The 27,500-nt window shown below is 39.3% G+C and overlaps 1 protein-coding gene across 1 annotated transcript in view; it reads right to left on the reverse strand.

The window, feature by feature from the left end:
* LOC114548905 (tomoregulin-1) overlaps nt 1–22,648 on the reverse strand; it is a 27,017-nt gene extending 4,369 nt beyond the window's left edge. Inside the window, exons 1-8 of the mRNA XM_028568932.1 lie at nt 21,646–22,648; nt 14,112–14,221; nt 13,147–13,276; nt 12,885–12,911; nt 12,675–12,765; nt 12,035–12,183; nt 1,062–1,109; nt 849–969 (exon numbers count right to left, since the gene is read on the reverse strand). Coding sequence (XP_028424733.1) covers nt 849–969; nt 1,062–1,109; nt 12,035–12,183; nt 12,675–12,765; nt 12,885–12,911; nt 13,147–13,276; nt 14,112–14,221; nt 21,646–21,814 — 845 coding nt within the window. The 5' untranslated portion in view covers nt 21,815–22,648. The remainder of the gene's footprint in view (nt 1–848; nt 970–1,061; nt 1,110–12,034; nt 12,184–12,674; nt 12,766–12,884; nt 12,912–13,146; nt 13,277–14,111; nt 14,222–21,645) is intronic.
* Nucleotides 22,649–27,500: the final 4,852 nt, after the last annotated feature.

The following is a 27,500-nucleotide window of genomic DNA, read 5'->3' on the forward strand; positions in this document are numbered from 1 at the left end:
GCTATACTATGACTTTTTTTCGACATGCTATACTATGACTTTTTTCGACATGCTATACTATGACTTTTTTGACATACTATACTATGACTTTTTTTTACATACTATACTATGACTTTTTTCGACATACTATACTATGACTTTTTTTTTCGACATACTATACTATGACTTTTTTTTTTTACATACTATACTATGACTTTTTTTCGACTATACTATACTATGACTTTTCGACATACTATACTATCACTTTTTTTTCGACATACTATACTATGACTTTTTTTTTTCGACATACTATACTATGACTTTTTTCGACATACTATACTATGACTTTTTTCGACATACTATACTATGACTTTTTTTTTATTATACTATACTATGACTTTTTTCGACATACTATACTATGACTTTTTTTCGACATACTATACTATGACTTTTTTTTCGACATACTATACTATGACTTTTTTTTTGTACATACTATACTATGACTTTTTTCGACATACTATACTATGACTTTTTTCGACATACTATACTATGACTATGACTTTTTTCGACATACTATACTATGACTTTTTTCGACATACTATACTATGACTTTTTTCGACATACTATACTATGACTTTTTTCGACATACTATACTATGACTTTTTTTTCGACATACTATACTATGACTTTTTTTCGACATACTATACTATGACTTTTTTCGACATACTATACTATGACTTTTTTCGACATACTATACTATGACTTTTTTCGACATACTATACTATTACTTTTTTTCGACATACTATACTATGACTTTTGGTCATGCTCTGCCTGATTGGTTGAAGAGAGAAGGAGCGGCCAGGTGTTACCTGCAGGTGGGCAGGTTGTGTCTCAGTTCACACTGGCCGTGCTCACAGAACAGGGCGTAGTCTTCCGAGCAGGGGGCGGGGCTGTCCTCAAACTCCTCCCCCTCGCCAGGCTTCGGCGCGGCTGGGAAGAAAAAAGAACGAAGAAAGACTCTGTATTCTGATTGGCTGTTACAGAAATACACTGTAAAACTCCGTCAGCGAAGGAGTGCTTACCGAAGATGGGGGGCTTGGTCTTCACGCTGTCATCCTTCCTACTTTTATCTGAAACCACATTAGAAGAAAGAATCATATTCTGTCTTATTATCCAGCTCTATTTTCGTAATGTGTGTTTGTTTTGGTGAAGTGGAGGTGATGAACAGTAGGTGGGACCAAATTAAACAATACAAACATCCCGCGTCATTTATTTCATATTTCGGTCCAATCAGGTTTACTTCATGTGTGCATTAACTTTTTTTTTTCAAATCTTTGAGTATGGTGAAATAAACACATATTAACTTGTATTACCCCTTGTGTTGTCCTGGGCAGACTGATCTCATGAAGTGGCGTTTGTATGACATGCCAATTTGTATGCCATTATTGGCGTGTTATGAAGATGCATATGCTTTTTAGCGTATTTATCAACATTTGCGTAGAGGCACTAATTTGGGCTTATGAGTGAGCATGAGGGGCCTGGAGCATGTTAACCCAGGCTAAGAGTCACTTACTGGGGCCTGGAGGTCAAGGCCCAGCCATAGATGCACTGACTTGGGCTTGGGAAGGGAGCATGAGGGCCCTGGATCCATTGACTTACATTACGTTGCGATTGCGTGTGAATTGGCGCCGTAGGGAGTAGTACGAATGCAGGACTTTCACCCAGGGACCGTGGATCGTGTCCCGCGTGTGGCGTTTCCTTAAAGCCAACCCCATTGTTCTAGCGATAACACGGCAAGATGGCGACAACATGCCAAGTGGCGTGTATGTTTACTGCCCGCTGTATACAGCGGATAGCTCAAAACGCGTACAGATAACACGCCACTTGGCTTTAGGAGGTCTGTTTACACAATGTCATGATTTCATGTTGTGCAAACTGTTCAATATTTGAAATGTTAGATGTTGTAAATGTTTTAAATTATTTCTACTTTGTCCTGTGCAGCACCTTGTGCGACATTGGTTGCTTTTTAAAGTGCTTTATTAATAAAGTTGATTGATTGATTGATGATGTCATGTTGTCCTCCCGGGTCAAAAATAAAATTTGACCTTTTTGATGTTTTTTTTTCACGTTTTGCCTGCTTATTTCAATGTTTTTGGGCACTATTTTTTCCCCATTACCATCACTATCTTCACCACTATAACCAACTCCGTTAGTTTTACACTTATTTTTTCAGAATTCATGGTCAATAAACCTCATTTATACGAAATGATAGCTCATTTTTGTGTAAGAAAAAAAGGAGAAATGATGAATGATTTGGACTAATGGTTAAGATCAGAGCAATGAAGGTAATGGATAATCACAGATATGTCAAAGTTTAGTCAGGATAATGCTATGAAATGAAATACAACACCCACAATTAAATGAAAGTAGAGATCTGGTCCTTAATTTAACTTGTGAAGAACGTTATTTTGGGGATATCTGACAAATTTCTGATATGATATACTTTGAAAATGGGTTAAAGATGATCTAAAATCACGAGTTATAATTGAGTCTGGAGAATCATATCTTATTTCAAGATACAGACTCTCATGAACCAAAGAGTTTAACTGATGGACTCATGTATAATTTTTCAATAAATCTATTTAAATCGTCTTTTCTTCACATGATACATACGTTTTTGTACGTGATTATATTTTCTATTCCTCAGGTATTTGGTCTCTTCCCTGTTTAGCTTCCATAAGCAGCATATGAATGGTTTATGACACCATATGAAATGTCATATCTAGTTTTCCATGAAATTGGGTCACAGAATGATTAATGGGTCAGCAGAAGAAGACGAGGAGCCGACCAGAGGAGAGAAAGATGCGCCGACGAATCAGAAGGTAGGAAACGACAGAACAAAGAGGAGGACGAAGAAGAAATCAAGGTCATTCAGTTGGTGGTCGTTCAGTCAGCCGAGTTATTCCCCTGGGTGTGTGTATGTGTGTGTGTGTGTGTGTGTGTGTGTGTGTGTACTGTCTATGTGTGTGTGTGTGTGTTTTTGTGTGTGTATCTATGTGTGAGTGAGTGTATCTGTGTGTGTGTGTGTGTGTGTGTCTGTCTGTGTGTGTGTGAGTGATTGAGTGAGTGTGTGTGTGTGTATCTATGTGTGAGTGAGTGAGTGAGTGTGTGTGTGTGTGTCTCTGTGTGTGAGTGAGTGTCTGTATATGTGTGTGTGTCTCTGAGTGAGTGTGTGTGTGTGTGTGTGTGTGTATTGGGGTCAGGTCATCATTCAATATAAATGAGCTGAAAAACAGCAGTCTCCGTTTTATCCTCCTCTTCTCCATCTTTACTCAACTCCCCTTCATCTCCTGCTCTCCTCTTCACCGTCACCCTTTTTCAATTTTATTGTCACTGACACAATGTGACTAAAAAACACAATATTAACATAATCAACATTATTTACAGACTCAGAATTATTGATAAACTCTATATCTCTCTTGTTTCTCTGTGTTTTTCCTCCCCTATTTTTTCCGTGATTTTTCTTCTTCCACATGCTCTCATGATCTCTATTAAGTAGTATGTTGTAAAAAAGTCATACTATGTTGAAAGAATTTGGAAAAAGTCATGATACAGTATGTCGAAAAAAGTGGAAAAACGTCATAGTATAGTATGACGAAAAAAGTCATAGTATGTCGAAAAATTTCATACTATACTATGACTTTTTTTTCCGAAATACTATACTGTGACTTTTATTCGACATACTATACTATGACTGAAGTAGAGGGAGGCAGGCCAGATCCGGCAGGCTCCTCTCCTTAAACCTGTCTCTCTTAGTTATACTGTTATAGGTTTAGACTGCCGGGGGACTTCCTTCCTTTGACACACTGAGCTCCTCTCTCCTCTCTCCTCTCTCCTCTCTCTTCTCTCCTCTCTCCTCTCTCCTCTCTCCTCTCTCTTTCCATCTGTGTGCTTCCATGTCCCAGAAATGCTTGTTACTAACCTAAGTCCTTATGTGTTTCTTTTGCCCAGCATGTTTCCTTGGATTAGGGTGGTACCAAAATCATAATTGCAGCCATTCGCGTGGTCCTGCTCCACGCCCTGCTACACCCTGCTACACCCTGCTACGTCCTGCTATGTCCTGCTACGCTCTGCAGTGCCCTGCTATGTCCTGCTACGTCCTGCTACGCTCTACAGTGCCCTGCTATACCCTGCTACGTCCTGCTACGTCCTGCTATACCCTGCTACGCCCTGCTACACCCTGCTACGCTCTACAGTGCACTGCTACACCCTGCTACGCCCTGCTACACCCTGCTACGTCCTGCTACGCTCTACAGTACCCTGCTATACCTTGCTACGTCCTGCTATACCCTGCTACACCCTGCTACGCTCTACAGTGCTCTGCTACACCCTGCTCGCCCTGCTACACCCTGCTCGCCCTGCTATGTCCTGCTCGCTCTGCAGTGCCCTGCTACACCCTGCTACATCCTGCTACACCCTGCTGTGTCCTGCTACGCTCTGCAGTGCCCTGCTACACACCCTGCTCGCCCTGCTACACCCTGCTCGTCCTGCTACACCCTGCTATGTCCTGCTACGCTCTGCAGTGCCCTGCTATACCCTGCTACGCCCTGCTACACCCTGCTACGTCCTGCTACGCTCTACAGTGCCCTGCTATACCTTGCTACGTCCTGCTATACCCTGCTACACCCTGCTACGCTCTACAGTGCCCTGCTACACCCTGCTACGCCCTGCTACACCCTGCTACGCCCTGCTATGTCCTGCTACGCTCTGCAGTGCCCTGCTACACCCTGCTACATCCTGCTACACCCTGCTATGTCCTGCTACGCTCTGCAGTGCCCTGCTACACCCTGCTACGCCCTGCTACACCCTGCTACGTCCTGCTACACCCTGCTATGTCCTGCTACGCTCTGCAGTGCCCTGCTATACCCTGCTACACCCTGCTACGCCCTGCTACACCCTGCTACGTCCTGCTACACCCTGCTATGTCCTGCTACGCCCTGCTGCCTACCAAGAGCCTGGGTCTGTCCCAGGTTTCTCCCTAAAAAGGAGTTTTTCCTCACCACTGTTGTACTAAATGCTTGCTCTTGGGGGATTTACTGGAATTGTTGGGTCCTTGTAAATGATAGAGTGTGGTCTAGACCTACTCTATCTGTAAAGTGTCCTGAGATAACTCTTGTTATGATTTGATATTATAAATAAAATTGAATTGAATTGACTTCTTTCCACTTCTTTTCTACATACTATACTATTACTTTTTTTTGACATAGTATACTATGACTTTTTTCCACGTACTATAAGGTAAAGGTACTTTATTATCAAATTCTTTACTACCGTATGTCTTGTTTTTCACTTTTTTCAACATACTATGAGTTTTTTTTTACTTTCTCCGACTTTTTTTTTCTTTTGTTGACATACTATACTATAACTTTTTTATCACTTTTTTCGACATGCTATACTATGACTTTTTGCAATTTTTTTCCACTTTTGTCAACATACTACCGTAATTCCTCAAATAAAAACTGGTAGTCAATTAAAAGCGGGGCCTCTGATAGTGGCCGGGGGCGTGGTCAACTCGGACAAATAAAGGCCAGTCTCAAATTAAGGCCGGGGAGAAAAGAGTGTGGACTGTGGATAATCTCCTGAGTGCCTTTCAAATAATATTAAGTAAAAATACAATTCAAGTTCATTGTAATGTACATTTCTACCAATTTAATTTAACAGATTCAACAATATACTGTATTCATGCATTTTCCACACTTTGTTTTTCTGGGTTATTGTCCTACTGTATTCCATGACATATTATACCATGACTTTTTTCGACATACTATACTATGACTTTTTTCGACATACTATACTATTTACTATTACTTTTTCGACATACTATACTATTACTTTTTTCGACATACTATACTATTACTTTTTTTTGAAATACTATACTATTACTTTTTTTTGACATACTATGACTTTTTTTCCGACATACTATACTTTTACTTTTTCCGAAATACTATACTATTACTTTTTTCGACATACTATACTATTACTTTTTTTGACATACTATACTATGACTTTTTTCAACATACTATACTATTACTTTTTTTGACGTACTATACTATGACTTTTTTCGACATACTATGACTTTTTTCGACATACTATACTATGACTTTTTTTCGACATACTATACTATGACTTTTTTCGACATACTATACTATGACCTTTTTTTGACATACTATACTATGACTTTTTTTCCGACATACTATACTATGACTTTTTTCGACATACTATACTATTACTTTTTTCGACATACTATACTATGACTTTTTTTTGACATACTATACTATGACTTTTTTTCCAACATACTATACTATGACTTTTTTCGACATACTATAACTTTTTTTCGACATACTATACTATGACTTTTTTTGACATACTATACTATGACTTTTTTCGACATACTATACTATGACTTTTTTTTGACATACTATACTATGACTTTTTTTCCGACATACTATACTATGACTTTTTTCGACATAGTATACTATTACTTTTTTCGACATACTATACTATGACTTTTTGCAATTTTTTTCCACTTTTGTCAACATACTACCGTAATTCCTCAAATAAAAACTGGTAGTCAATTAAAAGCGGGCCTCTGATAGTGGCGGGCGTGGTCAACACGGACAAATAAAGGCCAGTCTCAAATTAAGCCCGGGGAGAAAAGAGTGTGGACTGTGGATAATCTCCTGAGCGTCTTTCAAATAATATTAAGTAAAAATACAATTCAAGTTCATTGTAATGTACATTTCTACAAATTTAATTTAACAGATTCAACAATATATTCATGCATTTTCCACACTTTGTTTTTCTGGGTTATTGTCCTACTGTGTTCCATGACATATTATACCATGACTTTTTTTTCATACTATACTATGACTTTTTTTTTGACATACTATACTATATACTATTACTTTTTTCGACATACTATACTATTACTTTTTTCGACATACTATTACTTTTTTTTGACATACTATACTATTACTTTTTTTGACATACTATGACTTTTTTTTCGACATTCTATACTATTACTTTTTCCGACATACTATACTATTACTTTTTTTTCGACATACTATACTATGACTTTTTTTTCGACATACTATACTATGACTTTTTTCTCGACATAGTATACTATGACTTTTTTTGACATACTATGACTTTTTTTTTCCAACATACTATACTATGACTTTTTCGACATACTATACTATGACTTTTTTCGACATAGTATACTATGACTTTTTTTTGACATACTATACTATGACTTTTTTTCCAACATACTATACTATGACTTTTTTCGACATACTATGACTTTTTTCGACATACTATGACTTTTTCCAACATACTATACTATGACTTTTTTCGACATACTATGACTTTTTTTTTTTTTGATACTATACTATGACTTTTTTTCGACATACTATACTATGACTTTTTTTTGACATACTATACTATGACTTTTTTTCCGACATACTATACTATGACTTTTTTTTGACATACTATACTATGACTTTTTTTCCAACATACTATACTATGACTTTTTTCGACATACTATGACTTTTTTCGACATACTATGACTTTTTCCAACATACTATACTATGACTTTTTTCGACATACTATGACTTTTTTCGACATACTATACTATGACTTTTTTTCGACATACTATACTATGACTTTTTTTTGACATACTATACTCTGACTTTTTTTCCGACATACTATACTATGACTTTTTTCGACATAGTATACTATTACTTTTTTTGACATACTATACTATTACTTTTTTTTGACATACTATACTATTACTTTTTTTGACATACTATGACTTTTTTTTCGACATTCTATACTATTACTTTTTTCGACATTCTATACTATTACTTTTTCCGACATACTATACTATGACTTTTTTCGACATACTATACTATGACTTTTTTTTGACATACTATACTATGACTTTTTTTCCGACATACTATACTATGACTTTTTTCGACATAGTATACTATTACTTTTTTCGACATACTATACTATGACTTTTTGCAATTTTTTTCCACTTTTGTCAACATACTACCGTAATTCCTCAAATAAAAACTGGTAGTCAATTAAAAGCGGGGCCTCTGATAGTGGCCGGGGGCGTGGTCAACACGGACAAATAAAGGCCAGTCTCAAATTAAGCCCGGGGAGAAAAGAGTGTGGACTGTGGATAATCTCCTGAGCGTCTTTCAAATAATATTAAGTAAAAATACAATTCAAGTTCATTGTAATGTACATTTCTACAAATTTAATTTAACAGATTCAACAATATATTCATGCATTTTCCACACTTTGTTTTTCTGGGTTATTGTCCTACTGTGTTCCATGACATATTATACCATGACTTTTTTCGACATACTATACTATGACTTTTTTTGACATACTATACTATATACTATTACTTTTTTCGACATACTATACTATTACTTTTTTCGACATACTATTACTTTTTTTTGACATACTATACTATTACTTTTTTTGACATACTATGACTTTTTTTTCGACATTCTATACTATTACTTTTTCCGACATACTATACTATTACTTTTTTCGACATACTATACTATGACTTTTTTCGACATACTATACTATGACTTTTTTCGACATAGTATACTATGACTTTTTTTTGACATACTATGACTTTTTTTCCAACATACTATACTATGACTTTTTTCGACATACTATACTATGACTTTTTTCGACATAGTATACTATGACTTTTTTTTGACATACTATACTATGACTTTTTTTCCAACATACTATACTATGACTTTTTTTCGACATACTATGACTTTTTTCGACATACTATGACTTTTTTCCAACATACTATACTATGACTTTTTTCGACATACTATGACTTTTTTTGACATACTATACTATGACTTTTTTCGACATACTATACTATGACTTTTTTTTGACATACTATACTATGACTTTTTTTCCGACATACTATACTATGACTTTTTTTTGACATACTATACTATGACTTTTTTTCCAACATACTATACTATGACTTTTTTTCGACATACTATGACTTTTTTCGACATACTATGACTTTTTCCAACATACTATACTATGACTTTTTTCGACATACTATGACTTTTTTCGACATACTATACTATGACTTTTTTTCGACATACTATACTATGACTTTTTTTTGACATACTATACTCTGACTTTTTTTCCGACATACTATACTATGACTTTTTTCGACATAGTATACTATTACTTTTTTTGACATACTATACTATTACTTTTTTTTGACATACTATACTATTACTTTTTTTGACATACTATGACTTTTTTTTCGACATTCTATACTATTACTTTTTTCGACATTCTATACTATTACTTTTTCCGACATACTATACTATGACTTTTTTCGACATACTATACTATGACTTTTTTTCGACATACTATACTATGACTTTTTTCGACATACTATACTATGACTTTTTTTTGACATACTATACTATGACTTTTTTTCCAACATACTATACTATGACTTTTTTCGACATACTATACTATTACTTTTTTTTGACATACTATACTATTACTTTTTTTGACTTACTATGACTTTTTTTTCGACATACTATGCTATTACTTTTTCCGACATACTATACTATGACTTTTTTCGACATACTATACTATTACTTTTTTCGACATACTATACTATGACTATTTTCGACATACTATACTATGACTTTTTTCGACATACTATACTATTACTTTTTTTTGACATACTATACTATGACTTTTTTCGACATACTATACTATGACTTTTTTCGACATACTATACTATGACTTTTTTTGACATACTATACTATGACTTTTTTTTGACATACTATACTATGACTTTTTTCCAACATACTATACTATGACTCTATTAAAATATATATATAATCTATATAAAAACTGTCCATTTAATATGACTTTTTTTCGACTTACTTAAACATGACTTCATTTTGACATACTATACTATGACATTTTTTTTCGACATACAATAATATGACTTTTGTCGACATACTATACTATGACTTTTTTTCCACATACTACACTATGAATTTTTTATACATAATATAAGGTAAAGGTACTTTATTGTCAAATACTTTACTACCTTTTGTCTTGTTTTTTCACTTTTTTTGACATACTATGACTTTTTCTGGGTTATTGTCCTACCGTATTCCATGACATACTATACTATGACTTTTTTTTCGACATACTATACTATTACTTTTTTCGACATATTATTCTATGACTTTTTTCGACATACTATACTAATCCTTTTTTCACTTTTTTTTCGACATACTATACTATTACTTTTTTCAACATACTATACTATTACTTTTTTCGACATACTATACTATGACTTTTTTCGACATACTATACAATTACTTTTTTTGACATACTATACTATGACTTTTTTTCCGACATACTATACTATTACTTTTTCCAGGTGGCACCTTGTACGGCAGCCTCGGCCACAGTGTATGAATGTGTGTGAATGGTGAATGGTTCCTGTACTATGTAAAAGTGCTTTGAGTAGTCGTTAAGACTAGAAAAGATTTATATAAAAACTTTCCATTAAATATGACTTTTTTTCGACATACTATGATATGGTTTTTCCAGCTCGCAAGCCAACGGAGAGTGCCTAGACCCCCCTGGCTGCACATTACATTTACTGCAGCTAGGGGGAGTCTAGATTTCTAGGCTAATACTATGACTTGTTTCACTTTTTTCGACATACTATACTATGACTTGTTTTAGTCATACTATATTATGACTTTTTTTATATATACTATGCTATGACTTTTTTTGACATACTATACTATGACTTTTTTTTACATACTATACTATGACTTTTTTCGACATACTATACTGACTTTTTTCGGCATACTATACTATGACTTTTTTCAACATACTATACTATGACTTTTTTCGACATACTATACTATGACTTTTTTCGACATACTATACTATAATTTTTTTTCGAAATACTATACTATGAATTTTTTTTCGACATATGACTTTTGTTGACTTTTTTTCGACATACTATACTATGACTTTTTTTCAACATACTATGAAGGGCACTGACTAGAGAACCTACTACATGTTTTTGATGGGGGGGGAAACAGGAACCCCCGGAGGAAACACAGACAAGCATGGGGAGAACACACAAACTCCACACAGAAAGGATTCAAACCCAGAACCTTCTTGCTGTGAGGCCACAGTGCTAACCATTGGGCCACCATGCTGCTATACTATGACTTGACAATTTTTTCCGACATACTATACAATGACTTTTTCAAAAAAAAATTAAACTTACTATACTATGACTTTTTTCCACTTTTGACGACATACTATATATGACTTCTTTCAATATACTATACTATGACTTTTTTCGACTATACTATGACTTTTTTTCATAATATAGCATTTCAAAAACAGTTTGACGGCATATTAGGGCCATCGAAAGAAATCAAAAAAGTCACCACGGGGAGCCGGGTAATATCCTGAGATTAAAGTTGTAAATTTATAAGAACAAAACTTACAAATTTATGAGAAAAAAGTCGAAAAAATTGGGAGTTTTTATTTAAGGAACAACATCGCTTCAGGATAACCACAGATGCGCACCGTGAATCATGCCTGCAGCTGGTTACATAATCAAGTAATAGACTGCAATCAGATTTAGCAATAAGATCTTTCCTCAGATTTTGTGACTTTAATCTCAGAGAATATCCAAGCGTTTTCTCGTAAATGTGTGGTTTTTTTCTCGTAAATTTGCCACTTAAATGTCCAAAATTGTAAAGAAGTCCCAGTCCAGTCTACCGTCCGTCCTCGGGGCGTGCATTTGATTTGACGTTAGCTGACATGATACCGGAATAATTCGGGTCAGTGCAGCAGAGTGTGCGTTGTACAGTGTCCTGTACATTGATGTATGTGTGTATTATGCTAGTACATGTGTGTATATTCTCGTTACCTTGGCAACGTCCCACGTGTTTGATGTCGATCTTGAGCTGTTTGAGGCAGGATGCCTCTCGGACGTGGCAGGGCGTGTCGTAGGTGACGCCATCGCCACCGCAAACCGGGTTATCGTTGTGGCCGTTGCACACGATGTTGCACATGCAGCTGGAAACACACACACACACACACACACACACACACACACACACACACGCGCACACACACACACACGCACACACACACACACACACACACACACACACACACACACACACACACACACACACACACACACACATCAGATTGCATCATTGTCTCATTTGTGTTAAAGTTACATGTAATCATTATAATTTCCTGGGAAATCCAATGTGGCTTTGACTTTTATTTTGAACAGTACATTTTCCTTTCAGTGCGCGTGTGTGTGTCTGTGTGTGTGTGTATGTGTCCATGTGTTTGTGTGTGTGTATCCATGTGTGTGTGTGTGTGTGTGTGTTTGTCCGTGTGTGTGTGAAGATGTGTGTAACTGTCAGTTATTACAGGGAACAAAAACGAAAAATAAGCAGTGAAATATATTTGTATAACCTTGGTCAGTGTCTGTGTGTGTGTGTGTGTGTGTGTGTGTGTGTGTGTGTGTGTGTGCGTGTGTGTGTTCTTACAGCATATCCTCAGAGTCTTCGTCACATTCGGCTCCAAACTTGCAGTTTCCACATTTCGAGACCTTTTTACCGCGCCCAGAGCCCTCGTCATCTGTAGAGACAGAAAACATCACTACAACACGGCCTCTACATTGTCCCACAAAGGTTTCAAAATACACTGCATTACAAAAGCAACAAATAATAGAATAAGTAAAATATGATGCCGTTTACCTCCGTCACCAGATCCTGAAGCACCGTCTGCAAGAGAGACACACACACACACACACACACACACACACACACACACACACACACACACACACACACACACACACACACACACACACACACACACACACAAAGTCTGTTATTGGTCACTTTTCAGTCAGCTTTCTGGCAGTTTTCTGTCTATTTTTGGTCAGTTATCAGTCAGTTTTCGACTGTCAGACAGGATTTCATTCCCTGCATAGTGAAATCTGAATGTGTGTGTTACCGTGGTAACAGGCTCCCTCTGACAGGATGGTGATGGCTCGCTGTTTCTTGCAGGCGGCGCGCCTCAGGAAGCACTCGTTCTGGTACGTGTCTCCGTTGGTCCCGCACACGGGGACGTACTTCTTATTACACTGAAATATTAAGACATCAACAACAGGCTATGACACGGGGGTCCAAACTCTTTTTAGAGAGTGACCGATCTGATAATGTGAAGAAGCCCTGGGGGCCACTGGGCCCTTCTGACATTTTTTTTTTTTTAACAATAAAACTTACACACAAATGCACTGTTGTATAACAATGTAACTGAATCAAAACATGACTTATTATGCGTAATGAATTTTAACATTGTATATCTAAAATAGCCTTTAGTTTTTTGTAAATGTAAAACTTAGGTTCGTAGTTTAATAAGGAAGTATAACAGCACTGGGCATTTCCTCTGATGTCCATCTCAAATGACTTTCAATACTTTCAAATACTACTAAATCTTTACCTTACCGCATTACTCAGATTAATAACTATTTACCTGCTAAAAAAATCAACGTTTTGTCATTTAGTCATTACGGTAAAGATTATACGGTAAAGATTGTACAGCACTTTTAAAAAGTGTGTTTGTGTGTGTATATTGGTGTGTGTGTGTAATGTAAATGGACTGTTCTTATATATTCGCTTATATAGTGCTTTTCTAGTCTCATCCACTAGCGCTTTAACATAGTCGGCCGAGGCTGCCGTACAAGGAGCCACCTGCTCATCAGATAAACATTCAAACACATTTACACTCCGATGCGCAGCATCAGGGGCAACTCGGGGTTCAGTGTCTTGCCCAAGGACACTTCGACATGGGACTGCAGGGCTAGGGATCGAACCACCAACCTCCTGATTTGCAGGCAACCACTCTACCACTGAGCCACGCCCCGTGTGTGTGTGTGTGTGTGTCTGTGTGTATGCCTGTGTGTGTGTGTGACTCACGTGGAACTGGCAGACACATTTGATGTCGGCTCCGTTCTCGCGGCAGATTCCTCCAAAGCGACACGTCCCGGCGTCACACACTCGCAGGTCGCTCTTCTTCTCCGATATATCTGAAGAAGTATGAAAAGTGATTTGGATTTAAAATCAACTCAAATCTCAGTTCAATCAGAACACACACACACACACACACACACAAGACACATATTTTTAGATTCAGTGTGACTTCAACTATCTGAGGAGAGCATTTTCTCTGTGTGTGTGTGTGTGTGTGATGATGTCCATCTCAAATAAATGTAGGAAAAAGGCTCCTTGTAAGTGCAGAATCATTTTCGTCAGTATCAGAGTAATCCAGCGTGTGTGTGGATCTGTGTGTGTGTGTGTGTGTGTGTGTGTAGTCTGATGTCTGTACATCAACGTGAACGCTGCAGCCAGGAGCTGCTGACTCATCATTCAGCTCACTTTTAATGCTACCAGATTGCCTAGAAATGTCTATAAATCCCATTTGAAATGTGTTTACATACTGTTTATAAATGTTAATTAGGGGGGTTAAAGCAAATGAATAAAGGATTGTAAAGTGCTCAAATTATAAAGTCACAAAGAGTTTAAACTCTGTCTAACAGATGTGAACACACACACACATGCACACACACACTATTATCCAGGGTAGTAATTTCCCGGTGTCAGCTGATTGGTCGGTGGCCCTGCAGCTAGCCAATTACAGCTGGTAAATTACAGGGGTCGTGACCCCCGCTTCCCCTGTAATTAGTAAATACCTCGGAGTGCTGAGCCAGCCACAGCAACCTGCTACACACCGAGTCAGGGGGTGGACAAATTAACGGAAACACTGCGTTCCCAGGATGCCTCTGGGTCCGCAGACTGGACGTCTGCTGTTGAGTTCAATGACTCTTTACGTCACGTCTTACAAAAGGCTTCCCAACCTTCAGAGTCGACCTTTAGTTACGTTCATTGTGGGACAAGGGAGTAACTTTGGGTTGAACATTGGGGAGGGGGGGTTGAGGTCTCCACTTTTGAGCAAATTTTGAGCGTATCAAAAAAATTAATTTTCTGCATTCTGCTGAGTTTTTCGGCATCAATTTATGGTGCAAATGTCCATTTATGTAAAGGAAATTATCATAGGTTTTTTGGGTTGGGGAGGGGGGATGGGGTTGGGGTTGTAACCGTCCCCCCCCCATCCCCCCTGTAAATTACGCCTATGAAGCCTGACCTATTCTTCTCTTTGTGTGTTGCCGTTCTCCAAACTTGCTGAGCTCCACGCTGAAAATGTCAAGTTCTGAAGAAGATGTGGATGGTGCAACAAGACAGACCAGCTTGGTTCTTTCAGGAAATGATTGTAAAAATACGTTCTGCAAACAACTTTTTTTGGTCACTCCAAATGTTTTGATCATTTTGTATCTTAATATTTAAACATCTCCACCTGACACACACGGAAGCCACAGCCTTTCATTAATGCTCGGTCGCTGTGGTTACCAACATCGCATCTGACAGTCGCTGGTTGCATCACCAAGCGATTACAGCTTGTTTACAGAGTCCGATGGGTCTGCAGAGACCCCGTCAGGAGGCCCCCCCGTGGGGAGTTAGAGCCAGTTTACACTAAACCTACACACAGCTGGTTGGGAGATGGGAGCATATGGAGGCATCTGTCTCCGCTGGAGAAGCTCCAGACCCTGAAAATAAACCAAGAACTCAAGTCTGGGGCTGCAACTCAACCACTGTTTTCACCGTGGATTATTTTGATAATCAAAGAGATTATATGAGAATCAATATATGTGCTGATTCACAAATGTGTACATCCGTTGGACCAGAGATTAATTCAGTTCAGTTTTATTTATAGTGTCATTTCCAACAGGAGTTATCTCAGGACACTTAACAGATAGAGTAGGTCTAGACCCCACTCTATAATTTACAATGAGGAGAAACTCCGTACTATGTCAGGAGCTGATTCCACAGACTTTGCCCGGAGTGAAATGTGAAAACAGCTTTAGAGTCTTCAGGATGTAGTACATAAGTCAATGACTGATCCAGTCAAGCTGGGACTCTGGGAAGTTTGGAACCAGATCTGGAACCTGGTTTCTGCACTCAAAATGCAAAAAGTAAAGTTTCTGAGTTTGCACATATAGGTTTTTGACTTCGTTTTAGCCCAATCGTGTTTGTGTTTCTGCTACCAAAAGTGATTAAAGTGTTTTGCAGACTAGGGCTGCATGATATGAGGAAAATACCTAATTGCGATTAATTGTGCAGCCCTATTATTATTATTATTTTATAATTAATTAGTGGTGGCTGGCGTTTCAGAACTGACAGGAAACTGACCAAAAACAGCCAGGAAACTGACCGAAGACTGACCGAAGACTGACCCAAAACTGACCCAAAACAGCAAGAAACTGTCCAAAAACTGACCAAAAAAAGCCAGAAAACTGACCGAAAACAGCCACAAAACTGACCGAAGACTGACCAAAAACAGCCAGAAAACTGACCAAAAACAGCCACAAAACTGACCTAAGACTGACCAAAAACTGCCAGAAGACTGACCAAAGACTGACCGAAGACTGATGGTGTGTTGCAGACGGAGGAAGCTCCCTGGAAAGACAAAGTAGACCTGAGTCTCCCATCCTCCTCCTCCTCCTCGTCTTGTCTCTGTGAAGTCCCATCTCAGTATCTGTCAATAGAGTCTACTGCGTTCACACTGAAACGGCCTCAGGTCTCTGGAACGTCTCTCCGACTGGCTCCCAGTGAGATGGGGGTCACTGACTTGGAGCTCGGAGGACTCAGTGAACTGTGACGCAGCGACAGCAGAACAACATCTCTCACTCAGGTTTAAAGAGAGGCCCGTTGGAATAAAACTGAACCGACACGATTCTGTAAACTGTTGCAGAGTGAAAACACACAAAGAATCTAGATAAATGTGATGAGGGAGTGTTCAGTGTTTCTTCAGTTGCAGTCTCTTAAATATATACATATACATATATACATATATATGTTGGATTGGATCAGTCATCTCTGCGTCGTTACACTTCTTCTAACTGGGACTAAGAAGCGTGAACACATTAACCGTTTTTAGCCTCGCTCCACTGGCTTCCTGTCGGCTTCAGGATTAATTTAAAGATCTTAGTCATCGGTAGCACAGGCAACTGCTTGGGGCGCCCGCGGTCCAAATGAGTAGGGAAAAGTTAAAGATAACGTAGAGGCTAAGCCCAAGCTTTAAGCCCCTGAGGTGCTGTTAGAGTAATTGATGCCCTTTTGACCTCTTCGATCAATGAAAGTCCAAGTCTCATTTGCAGTTCAAAACCGTTGGTTCCATTTATTTCCACGAAACCTTAGTTGGGTTTCCAGACAAATCACTGCTTGTACGTATGCCTGTGTAGTGTTGTGGTGTTGTGTGTGCGTGTGGTCAAAAACGGTATGTGCTTCCGTGTTGCACCTGAGGAACCAAAGATTATTCCTATTTATACCAAGGGCACTAATTGGCTCTTACAGATAATAAAATCGCCCAAAACAGACACACACACAACCTGACAAATGGCTGAAGAGAACCAGAGAGTCCTTACCAAATCATTGGTAAGCAACGGGTGGACCAGTACCAACCATATCTGACCAGATTGGCAGAGAAAGCAGACAAAGATTGGGTTGCATGCATGGATACAAGCCATCCACTGTCAGTGGAGTTCAAGCCGCTCCCTTCTGGCCGTGGATATAGATAACCTCAGAATAATATATATATATATATATATATATATAAAATAGATAACGTCAGAACCAACCGAGCAAAAATTCATTCCCACGGCAATAACCTAATAAGACGTGGGGAGGGGTATGACTGGAGGAGGAATATATGTGAAGTACTGTGCACTAGTTTTATTTATTTATGACATTAGGCCTTTTAGGGAAGTGCAACATACTCCTTTGTACTGTATTCTATATATTGATGTGTGTATGTTATGTGTTAGATGAATAGCGCTGTAGATGTCTGGTTCAATGTTTGTGTTGTGGATTATGTGTCAATATCCCTGTACTGTACACAGGGGCGTCGGATTTGGGGTGGAAAGGGGACTGAGTAACCCTCATGTGAGGAGGGGCCCAAAAAGATGCTAGAATGAATAGCTGTGGATGCTGGGAGGAAACCATAGAAAATGCCTTTCTACTAGGGCTGTCCTCGACTAAAGAAGTTCTTAATCGACTAACACTTATAGGATTTTGTCGACTAATCGATTAGTTGATTTAATTGACAGAGCTGTGAGCTTTGAGAGGTGGTTAAGACTAGAAAAGCACAATATAAATGTAGTTAATTAACCATCTGTAAAACTGAGTTTCTCCACAATTAATCCTGCAAAAGCACCACTTGAAATCTTGTGTTTACCAGAAATGTGCTCAGAAGTTTCTTGGAAATAAGTAATTAAGCATTAATAAGCATAACAAATGACTAATCGACTAAAGAAATCTTAGTTGACTAGTCGACTAATCGACTAAGAGGTGGCAGCCCTACTTTCTACAGAGCCCAGAATTTGGTGCTACGCCCTTGACTGTACAACAAATTGCCTCTCGGCAACATCTGCGACAGAGCTAAAGTGGGGCGACCGTGATGAGAAAGAGTTCAGATCTTCTAAAAATAGAAATGACAAAGATTTCATCCTTTAGATCCGAAAAAACAACAACTTAAAAAGCCAGTGTTCAAACAGACTGGAGAGAGCCAGCTGGCTGGAGTTATTTTAGTTCTAAATGTCTGGATTTAGATGAGAGAAGTGAAAGGATGAATGCCAGAGGAGCAAGGAGCTGGCGATCAATACAACAAACTCCTTAACGCTCGTGATGTCGTCCTGTCGGCCGTGCAACCAAACCAAAACCAAAACCCAAATGTCAACATTTTGCTGTTCTTTTTCTACACCATTCTTGTCGTTTCTTGTCGATTTTATTCCAAATTTTTTTGTCACTTTTTTGGTGTTTTTTAACGATGTTTTAGTCAATTCTTAACAAGTTTTTTTGTCGCTTTTCACGATGTTTTTTGTCTCACGTTTTTTCCAATTTTTCTGTCAATTTTCTTTAACAAGTTTTTGTCACCTTTGGCGATGTTTTGGCTGTTTTTTTGGGTCACTTTTTTCGATTTTTTTGTCACTTTTTTCAGCGTTTTAAAAAATTTATGTTTTTGTCAATTTCTTTCCTGAATTTTTGTAGTTTATTTTCCAACATTTGTCACTTTTTTCAACGTTCTTTTGTCATATTTCTGATATAGAAAGTTTATGTCAACAGGAGAGTTAACATTCTGCTGCTTTTCTATATTGTTTGTCTCGTCAACGGATCTCATGTTCGGAGTCAAACCCAACGACACGTGAGTCCGTCTCTCAACACTCCTTTCCTTCCCTACATCGATCAGACAGCTGCAGCTGATTCCAGACCAGAGTCCTCACTAAGACCAAGAAAGTGGATTACATTACTCCAGTTCTGAAGTCTTTACACTGGCTTCCTGTGCCTCAAAGAATACACTTCAAAATACTTCTGCTGGTTTATAAAGCACTAAACAGTCTCAGGGCCAAAATACATTTCAGATCTGCTTGTAAACTATGACCTACCCAGACCTCTCAGGTGGTCTGGGACAGGTCTACTACACTATGACCCACCCAGACCTCTCAGGTGGTCTGGGACAGGTCTACTACACTATGACCCCCCCAGACCTCTCAGGTGGTCTGGGACAGGTCTACTACACTATGACCCACCCAGACCTCTCAGGTGGTCTGGGACAGGTCTGCTACACTATGACCCACCCAGACCTCTCAGGTGGTCTGGGACAGGTCTACTACACTATGACCCACCCAGACCTCTCAGGTGGTCTGGGACAGGTCTGCTACACTATGACCCACCCAGACCTCTCAGGTGGTCTGGGACAGGTCTGCTACACTATGACCCACCCAGACCTCTCAGGTGGTCTGGGACAGGTCTACTACACTATGACCCACCCAGTCCTCTCAGGTGGTCTGGGACAGGTCTGCTACACTATGACCCACCCAGACCTCTCAGGTGGTCTGGGACACGTCTGCTACACTACTTTAAATCAAGGCTGAAGACCTTTCTTTTTGATGTCGCCTTTCTTTAATTCATTGTAATTATATTTCTGTATTCTATCTGTTTTTAATTTTGTATTCATTTCTAACTGCTTTTAATGAACTTTGAATTGCACGGTTGCTGAGATGTGCTATATAAATAAAATTGCCTTGCCTTGCCTAAATACTCCCTTTCTTCCATCTTCTTTCCTTCCCCCATCCTTCCTTATTTGTTCTTCCCTTCCCTTCCTTTCCTATCATTATTCCGTCCTTCCCTTTTCTTTCCATCCTTGCCTCCTTTCTTTCATCCTGCTTTCCTTTCCTCCTCTTCTTTTCTTCTCTACCTTCTTCCCTACGTACTCTCTTCATTCTGTCCTTCCCTTTTTACAAACTTACTTAAAACTAAAAAAAAAGTGTAGAGCTGCAAAGATTCATATAGTTGTCAACTATTAAAATAATCAGCAACTGTGTGTGTGTGTGTGTGTGTGTGTGTGTGTGTGTGTGTGTGTGTGTGTGTGTGTGTGTGTGTGTGTGTGTGTGTGTGTGTGCCTGTGTGTGTGTGTGTGTGTGTGTGATGACCACTCCTCACTCTAGCTGGGCTCTATTTTAGGGTAATTACAGGGTGGAGAAACAGGGCGAGGTTAACTGAGGGAGTGCTCTGTGTGTATGGATACATCAAACTAAAACCACACTGTAAACTTTAAAGTATTGGCCAAATATTCTATATGTTCAGACTCAAACCAGCACTGAATGTATCCGCTAACAAGTGTAATGTGTGTGTGTGCATCACAGCCTGATATATTTCCTAAAACCACATCAGCGAGTCTGACTGTTGCATGTTACTTCATTCATCTGTGTGGACTAGACAGACCTTCCTCCGTAGCGCTGTGGAGGAAGGTCTGGCAAAGCGAGACTATTTCGTATTGAATTAAATATGAACAAATGAGGACATTTGAACGCATCACCTTGGACTTTGAGAAACTGGGGCGGACATACTTTCACCAGTTTCTGACATTTTAGAGACCAAACAACTCAGAAAATAATCCACACAGCTGTAGTGACAATGACAACATCTGGGTGACGTAAACAGCTGCTCTGAAACATCCAATGAGAGATGACTGTGGCCTCTGACCTCTCCATCCGCAAACCTCCAACATGAAGTGAAATCAGGCAGATAATAATAATAATAATAATAATGATGCATTCAAGTGTAGTAGTCACTACACTTTGCACTAATCTCCATCCTGCACTATACATCTGCCCCTTGCACACAGTGCTTAAACTACTTAAACAGCTAGTTTGTGGCCTATTTATTTGTTTCTGTGTTTAATGTGTATTCTTATTAATGTGTAATATCTTTGTTTGTGTATGTATGTCTGCACCAATCATCGAGGCAAATTCTACATACTGTATGGGTGCCAACTGTGGCAGTGAACTCCTTTCTGCTTCTGATTCTGTGTTTACATGGATGTATGTAGGTGTCTCACCGGGGCAGTCGGCGGCCTTCCCGGGGCCGCAGTCCGCACTGCTGCTGCCTCCGCTGCGGGCGAACGAGCTCCGGGCGGCGGGGAGAACCAGCAGAACCAGCAGGCAGCGGAACCAGGAGAACCGGAACACCGGAGCCATGATGGAGGGCGGCGGGACGAGGGAGGACATCCACAGAGACAGACGGAGGGATGGAGGCAGACAGAGACTGAAAGGTAGGAAATTAAGGAGAGATAGATGGAGGGGTGGAGACAGACAGAGGGGGAGAGGTAGAGACTGAAAGGTAGGAAAAAAAGAGCGAGACAGATGGAGGTGGAGAGGGGGGATTTAAGGAGATAGGGGTATACAGGGAGAGATGGATGAGTAGACAGAGGATACAAAGGGTAAAGAGAGAGAGAAACAGATATAAAAAGGATCTCTTTTTCTGGAATCGTCCTTCAAAATAAACTCAATACAAAAAACAAGCCGCAGAAAAAGAGGGATAGTGAATACGTTGCGGGGTTTAAATCCTAAATATCTCCATGTGTGTTTCCCTCTGCTCTCTCCTTCCAGCGTCTGTGAGGAAAACGGCTCCACGCACGGAGAAACACGGGGGAGAAATAGGCTGGAAAACACGATGAGAAAGCCGAGGAAGGGAGGAGGGCTGCTGCTAAACGGAGCCCGGGATAACAAAGCAAAGCAGGGCCTGGGGCTTGTTCTTCACACACCGACCCCCCACACCTCCGACACCCCTTCAAAATCAGTCCGCTCACAGCCCGGACTCACTGAGCCTCCATCCCCCATGCAGCCCAGCTGCCTCGCACTCAAACCGGGCGGGGAGAAACGCGGATCGCCGCGGACCAAAAAAAAAAAAAAAAGAACCAGGGAAAAGTCCAAAAGGGGCTTCCAGCAGCATCCAGGCCGAAGCGGAGCGAGTGTTAGCGGGATAGGATTCACGTAAGCAGTCGGTCGGACGCACAGTCGGACCGGGACTTTTTTTTTTTTTTTTTGTCCTCCTGTTCTTTCTCAAATCAACAAAGGCTCAGACCACGTGACCTGCAGGAGACCCCTCCCACACACACACACACACACACACACACACACACACACACACACACACACACACACACACACACACACACACACACACACACAGAGAGAGAGAGAGAGAGAGAGAGAGAGAGAGAGAAAGAGAGAGAGAAAGAACCTCACATCCCAGCATGCTCTCCTCTGATATAATTAAATATCTTCTGTTTGCTCTGTCACAAAAATACACAAATCTGACACATCATTCTACACACTTCAACGAAGACACTTTGATTAAATTAATTTAATTTAATTTATACCTTTTATTGATCCCCATTGGGGAAATTACAATTTACTCTCAGTTAGAAATCAGTACACATACATGCATACATACTGTATATACACACATGCATAGGTATATACACACATGCATACGTATATACACACAGGTATATGTATATACACACATGCATACACATACACACATGTATACACATATACACATGCATGCACATATACACACATGCATACATATATATACACACATGCATACGTATACACACATATACACAGGTATACACATACACACACGCATAAGCATATACACACATGCATAGGTATATACACACATGCATAAGCATATACACACATGCATAGGTATATACACACATGTATACACATATACACACACATGCATACACATACACACATGCATACATACACACACGTTTACACATGTATACACAGTGTTGGGGAGTAACGGAATACATGTAACGGCGTTACGTATTCAGAATACAAATTATGAGTAACTGTATTCCGTTACAGTTACAATTTAAATAGTTGGTATTTAGAATACAGTTACATTGTTGAAATCAATGGATTATCTGACGATACTTTTCTGTTTCACGAGTTTATTCACTCTGAATAAAAGGCAACTCTATCGCATTTTCCAGAAGCCCCGATATGAAATCGAAAAAATTAGCTCCGTGATCAGTCACAATGGAGTCGGAACCGGCACGACAGAGCCAGGGCAGCAATAAGTTTCTATCTTGGAAATTCAAACAGCATTTCACATTAAAGTAAGTTATTTTTTTAATTAGCCAAGGGTAGTCGTCTGCTGTAGTTTTACTGGTCACCTTGCTATTTTAACATTGACGTGGGACTTTCCATTCTCCTATACGTATACGTGCTGATTTACTAGCTCCAGAGCCGTTTAAAGACTGACAGCCCCGTTTGACATGCTAACTAACGTTAGCTAAAATTAGCTTGTGGTAGTTTAGACCGCGGTTAGATTTTTGTAGTATGCAGTTCGGGACTACCAATACAATAATCTATCTGCTTGTTCAGGTACACATTCAGCTAGTTGGAATAAAAAGAACACACCATAATATGCCTGTTTAGTAAGCTGGATGTGATAGTCGCATTCCTACACTTATAAAATGCAATTCAATGTAGAAGTAATCCTGAAGTAATCCAAGTATTCAGAATATGTTACTCAGATTGAGAAACGTAACGGAATACGTTACAAATTACATTTGTGAGCATGTATTCTGTATTCTGTAACGAAATACGTTTTGAAAGTATCCTTCCCAACACTGTGTATACACATATACACACTAAGATTTGGCTGACTCTGACTCCAGCCTCCTTTAGCGTCAATCCGTGGTTCGCAACATGGTCCACTAGTGTTGCACGACTTTCATTTGATAAATTTGGTCCTCTTCTTATTTGAGCATATTCTCCAGCTTCAGGTCTTTCTCTCCCTCTCCCTCTTCTTCTACCTCCACCTCGGCCTCTACCTCTGGCTGGGCCTCTTCGTCTTCCTCTACCTCCTTCTCCTCCTCAGTCTTCTTCATCTGACTCCTTCCATTTTGGATTGAAGGCTGTTGAACTTACCTGCTGAATTTTATATAGTGCTTAAACCTGATTGGTGTGTCTACAATTACAGTTTTTTTCAACTGCTTGCACACATTTTCAAAACTATGTCTCCTCTTTTTCAAAACTCTACACACAATTTCCAAAACTGCACACACAAAATGCAAAATGCCTCACATCTCCCTCAAAATCAAACACTGAATTCAAAATACCATAAACACATCTCAAAATGAAGCATTTGCATCAAATGGCAAACACTTTTTTTTCATAATAGTAAATTTTTGTACACACCTATATAAACCTCTTTTGTCTTCCATAGGCTTATATCTACATTTACAATGATCTAGAGAGAAAGTGATCTACTGAAAGTGGTTGAAAAGTGCACTGTAAAAAACAATGCAATGTTACAGTAAAACAGAAAATAGTTATTGGGCAAAACATTAAGTTTGTAAGAGTACCACAGTGTTGTATACAGTAACATGAAACAAGAAAACAACAGTACAAACATATGTAAACCAAAGGTATAATTTTTAGAATAAAGAATATGTGTGTGTGTGTGTGTGTGCGTGCGTGCGTGCGTGCGTGCTTGTGTATTGGGGCGGCGGGAGGGGAATTGTATGCACTTTGTACAAAACAGTCTGATTGATTTGTAATGCTGAAATAGTCATTAGATAGTTGCATGCAGTATGGACGCCACTGTAAAGCTTATTACAAAACTGTAATGTTTTGAAAAAGGTGTTTAATGCAATTGAAAACTGAGTGAAAGGCTGAGAAATAGCTTAGGGTTTTGGAGATTTGCTGTGTAGTTTTGCACTTTAAGTGAGAGGTTTCAAAAATCGTGTGACATGAAAAGATTTTGTGTGTAAGCAGTTGGAAAAAACTGTAAGCAGTCATGTGTTTGCGTACCTGGTGGCTGTGTTTAACCAATTGGTTCATGGGTGTGTTCATTTGAAAGCCCTTGCTTTGAAATTGCAAGAAAATACATCATGATAAATTTCTGTGTCAAATGCATATAAGTGTGTTTAGTGTTTTGCAATCACTGTGTGTAATGTTTTGCAAATAGTGTGAAGCTGACAATGTGCTTACAGCTGTGCAAATCTAGGCGAGTGTTTTGCTCCTTGAGTGTAAGGTTTTGCTAATTGTTGTAAAGTTTAATAAAAATTGTAGAGGAGGTCCTAGATTTGTATAACTCCACAATTCCACAATTTTTATGTGTTTTATTGATGCCTCTAAAGCCTTTGATCGTGTAAATCATGAGAAGCTATTGTACAAGTTGCACAACAGAGGGGTTCCCAAATATCTAGTGAGAATCTTGGCATTTTGGAATGCTCATCATTTAATGTATGTGAAATGGGGTAACTTTATGTCTGCCCCATTCAATCTAAGCAATGGAGTTAGGCAGGGAAGCATTTTATCTCCCTTTATTTTTAATATTTATATGGATGATCTATCAAAGCTGCTAAACAACTGTGAAACAGGCTGTATGTTTAGGAACACCATTATCAAACATCTGATGTACGCAGATGATCTGGTGATTCTTTGTCCATATAGTGCTGGCCTTCAACAGTTACTAAGGGTCTACTCCCAATATGGCTCAAATGTGTTATATACTAGACGCATCCAAAGTGGCACACGACATTGTGACGTCAAAATGACGTAATATCCGGCCGGCACGTCTGATTTATGGTGCGCGAGCTGAGGTCGCGCACGGCTCTTTTTTTTTCAGCGGCGCGTGACAAAGCGGAAACAGGAAGCCTGAACGAGTTCGCCGACAACCGGATGTCAGGACTCTCACGGTGACTGCAAGTCTCTCTTGTAAACTTACTGGGTTAAGATGAGCTCTTTAATGGTGAATGAAAGGCTTGATCTGACGAAGTAGGTCATTGAATCAAATCGAAGCATTGACGGCAATGCTGCTGCCAGTTCTGCCGTTGTTTACATTTTTGTTCTTCTTCTAGTCCGTAGAAAGAGCAACGTCGGTAGCCTTTGCTCATTAGCGCCACCGCTGTTCAGGAGAAGACTGCAACTAGTGTCGTGACCACGAGCGCAGGTATAAATAGTCACGGCGATTTCATGACATCACATATGCGCGTGCCAGCTGGGCTGCGGTTACTGTAAAACACGCTTCAGACTTTGACATTAAGTACAATTCTAAGAAGAGTAATATTATGATTGCAAGAAGCAGGGAGGACAATAAACTGTCATTTCCTGCTTTCTCTCTGTCTGGTACTGTCCTTAAAGTGTGTGATGAGGTCAAATACTTAGGGCACTATATAACTGATGACCTGTCGGATGATCGGGACATTCGCAGACAGTACTGTATGATGTACAGTATGCACAAGCTAATATGCTGAATCGCAAATTTTGTATGTGTTCATTGTCTGTGAAGACCACACTTTTTAAAGCTTTTTGCAAGAAAACAGTATGTAGAAACTCAGTGTGGCATATAATGATGGCATGAGGCTGCTGCATAAAATGCCACGATGGAGCAGTGCAAGCCACATGTTTGGAAGTGTTAATGTATCCACCTGTTCTCAGAAATCTCATGTAGCTGTATGTGTTGACTGAGTCATTCAACACCATAATTGCAACACTAGTGAACCCTGCAATGAGAGCCCCCCTCACACACACACCCTCTCTCTTATCTCTGGATGTTTCCTCTCCTCTCTGAATAATGTGTGTATGAAGACACGTCAGCCTTTGTGGTTTTAGAGTCATGTAAAGGACTAGATTAGAGAGCTGATGCTGCAAAGTTTCCTCTGATGATGAGATAAAGAAGTCATGTTTGTTAAAAAAGAAAAAGAGCAGCTGCTGATGAGTGTGGGTGTAGAGCGTATATGAGCTGAATGGTGTCAGTGTTTGTCGACCTCGGAGCAGAATGGCTGCAGTCAACGACCTCTCCTTACTGCTCTTTGCTCTCGTCAACAACATCCATGTAGAAGAACGGATCATCATCCGAGAGGAAGGAGACTCTTAC

This window comes from Perca flavescens, chromosome 22, assembly GCF_004354835.1.
Source record: "Perca flavescens isolate YP-PL-M2 chromosome 22, PFLA_1.0, whole genome shotgun sequence".
Taxonomy (NCBI): domain Eukaryota; kingdom Metazoa; phylum Chordata; class Actinopteri; order Perciformes; family Percidae; genus Perca; species Perca flavescens.